Raw genomic sequence first — 3,347 nt, 5'->3', positions numbered from 1 at the left:
GTCTCCATATTAACTAACCATTTTAAATCTAACTGTGCACGTCACTGAAGAGGTGTTTACTACATTCAGCGATGGCGAAAATGGGATGTTTTTTTAAACGTCAGTCAATATAAGCAGCGGAATCACCACCCGCGGCTGCAACTAGCTGCTCCAAACATTAGCATGCTAACGCTCATAGCGGTGCAGCAAGGAAAAATGTCCCCCCGTGAAACAACAGTTCACTGGCGGCCGCGATGAAACGTTCCGCTATTTAAACCGGAATGTCCGGTATTCAAAAAATTCACATCATAACAAAAATAAAAACCAGTATTTGGTACAAAACGGTATACCGCCTAGCACTAGTTTTGCTATTAGCAGCACTGTGCCCACCCCTGATTTTAACTAATGACAACAAGTAATAACCAGAAATAAAAACAGTAACGTTTTTTTAAATCAGAACTTGTTCCACTAAAGTCCCAGAAAAAAGTGGAGCAAATGTTTCCACTGCAGCTAAAATCAGACAGTTGTTTTATGAACCAATCAGGTGGACAGGTGTTGTTCTTTTAGTTTAATATCTGGACCAAACATTTGGTGTTGATGACAGCAGACTTGATGTGTCTGCAGTAACTCAGAATGATGCAGTGAGGATGGATAATTTTTATATCTCGTAATGAGATTTCTCTCTCTCTGTGTCTCTCTCAGTTGAAGATCCTGTTGGATCAGGTGGACGAAGCAGTGGGAGACTTTGATGAGTGCATCCGACTCAGACCCGACTCAGCTTTGGCTCAGGCACAGAAGTGCTTTGCTCTTGTGAGTTTTTAACTAAGCTGAAAACTTTTTTTTTACTTGACTGCATTGAAACTATCTGATTGATGATTAAAATTTGTAACTTGATTTGTTAGAATTTAAGGAAAGCCGAAGACATTTTTTTTCTTTTGTGCTTCAGTACAGACAGGCGTACACTGGAAACTACCCGTCTCAGGTACAAACAGCCATAGACGGCTTTGAGGACGTAATCAGATGTTTTCCTAAATGTGCCGAGGGCTACGCTCTTTATGCTCAGGTTTGATTTAAGGAAATTATTTTTACTTAGAAGATTTGTCAATTCTAATGTACTATAAGGGGAAATTAATAGACTGTTTTTCACTTTGATGTTGATCTGGAAGCCGTTTAGAAACCAACTGTTGTTCTTTCAGGCTCTGACTGATCAGCAGCAGTTTGGAAAAGCTGATGAAATGTACGACAAGTGTATTGAACTGGAACCAGACAACGCTACAACATATGTACACAAGGGGTAAGCATATTTTCCTTTTCATGTAACAGAGGATTGTTTGATATGTTAAAGATTTTATTTAGGCTTTTTAAAACACAGTCGCTGATTTGTAACTCCGTTGGTTTTAGACCAAGGCATTTGTCAAACCGTTTAACAAGAAATACACCAAATCTTCACAACCTGCTCCAGTGTGATTTAAGTAAAGAGCTCCAGGCAGCTCTTTATGCTAACATGCTAGCACCTAGTGATGAGCAAATTAATTTTTAAATCTTGTCACTCAAGCTTTTCAACACTGTCCTCTTTGATGCCACCTTGTGGCCAAAAGTATGAAAATCTGCATGAACCTCTTCATCCTGACAGAGTTAACAGCTTTGTAATATCATGAGACGTTTCTGTCTGATGTCAGATTGTTTTTTTTATTCTGCTTATATCTTGTATTTAGAATGAGTGAAAGAATAAAGTTATGCTTGTTCATGTTATATTATAAATAAAGTGTGCCATGACATGATGCCACTGTGACTTCTTGACATTTGTAAACACAGATTGTTAAAAAGTTATAACTAGTGTTTTTACTTTTCCTGGAGTCAAAAAGCTTATAAACTGGTAAACTAAGCACAGAGGTCTGTCTGGCTCTTTGTCTCACTATAAGTTTTATATTTTATATTTGTTATACTTTTTGCTAATTTTCCACCACACCACACCATGAATCCAGCTGGTGATTTACTTCCTCATAAACCTTTGAATCTGGTACCAGAACAGTGACGTGACTTCATCACTTTTGAAGTTTTGGACATCACTGATCACAGACTTTTGTCAAACGAATCAAGCACAGAGCTTCAGAAACCCATGTGGCACTTGTTTTGTTTTCATTAAGTTTTCTCTGTGCAGCTGCCAGGCTTCCTGACTCCAGTGATCGAATTTAGATGTTTCTTATTGTTTCTGTCTCTGGAAGTTTGACAATTTTTAGTTTACTTGAAGATTTCTGCTGGTTTAAACAGACAAAGTCTGCAGATTTTTACTAAGTTGTTAAAATGTAAACACCTGAAATGACTTAGGTTTGGATTTAAATAGTAAATTTATTTACAGGCTCACATCTTTGAACACAAAAATTAACCAAGCTGAAATGATATAGATTTTTTTGTTTGTTTCTTTTAAACAATGAGTCTTTGATGGATTCACAGAAACTCCATTAACAGTTCAGTTTATGTCCAGTTTGTTGCAGCTCCAGTGGAAACAAGACCTGGACTTGGGTCTAGAGCTCATCAGTAAGGCCATTGAGATTGACAACAAATGTGACTTTGCCTATGAAACTATGGGAACCATTGAAGTCCAAAGGTGAGATTAAAGATAGCATTTTGAGTCTGTCTTTTTAGAGTACTGTGCCTAACCAGAGCATTTTTCTCTACAGGGGAAATCTGGACAAGGCGATAGAAATGTTCAATAAAGCCATCAACCTGGCCAAGTCAGAGATGGAGATGGCCCACCTGTACTCATTATGTGACGCGGCCTACGCTCAGACGGAAGTGGCCCGCAAGTACGGACTTAAACCTCCGACACTGTAACTCCTCAGCCAGCTGAGCATCAGTCTTCATATCCGAGTGTGAAAACTGAGATTGTCCAACTTCACTTTGATGCATTTAATAACAAAATAACAGAATCTTTAGAAAAATTAAAAAAAGAATCCTGAGTATGTGTTGTGTTGAGATCACATAAAGGGTTAATTTGTGAGAGATGATTACGTTTCAGAATCGAGCTGAGGCCACAGTCCAGGTCTCTGGTTGTGTTAGGGGTCCAGTGCTGACACTTAAATCCAAGACAATACTGTTGAATTCAGAACGAGCAAGTTAAAGGATGTGAAACATGGAAGTATGTGCAGTTTGTTGAAGCAGTTGTTGCGGAAAATGGTTTTGTAAAACTTAAATCCACAGAAAATACTGTGAGAACTTTAGGAAGTTCTGATGAACTTGGTAAAAGTGTTTTCATATTGTAAAATTAATCACCAGTTCTGAATGCAAGATGACAATTATAGTTGTGAAATGTCTGTATTTGTGATGGAACAGATACTGGCCCACAGGGAGGCCGGTTTAGTTATTTT

The 3,347-nt window shown here is 38.1% G+C and overlaps 1 protein-coding gene across 1 annotated transcript in view; it reads left to right on the top strand.

The window, feature by feature from the left end:
- Positions 1–2,940, top strand: part of tomm70a (translocase of outer mitochondrial membrane 70 homolog A (S. cerevisiae)) — a 24,388-nt gene extending 21,448 nt beyond the window's left edge. Inside the window, exons 8-12 of the mRNA XM_014020239.1 lie at positions 682–789; positions 926–1,042; positions 1,176–1,273; positions 2,465–2,587; positions 2,661–2,940. Coding sequence (XP_013875693.1) covers positions 682–789; positions 926–1,042; positions 1,176–1,273; positions 2,465–2,587; positions 2,661–2,814 — 600 coding nt within the window. The 3' untranslated portion in view covers positions 2,815–2,940. The remainder of the gene's footprint in view (positions 1–681; positions 790–925; positions 1,043–1,175; positions 1,274–2,464; positions 2,588–2,660) is intronic.
- The last annotated feature ends 407 nt before the right edge of the window (positions 2,941–3,347 follow it).

This window comes from Austrofundulus limnaeus, unplaced genomic scaffold (genome assembly GCF_001266775.1).
Source record: "Austrofundulus limnaeus strain Quisiro unplaced genomic scaffold, Austrofundulus_limnaeus-1.0 Scaffold245, whole genome shotgun sequence".
Lineage (NCBI taxonomy): Eukaryota > Metazoa > Chordata > Actinopteri > Cyprinodontiformes > Rivulidae > Austrofundulus > Austrofundulus limnaeus.
Note: the sequence above shows the minus strand (reverse complement) of the source record. Positions and strands in the feature narration are given on the sequence as shown.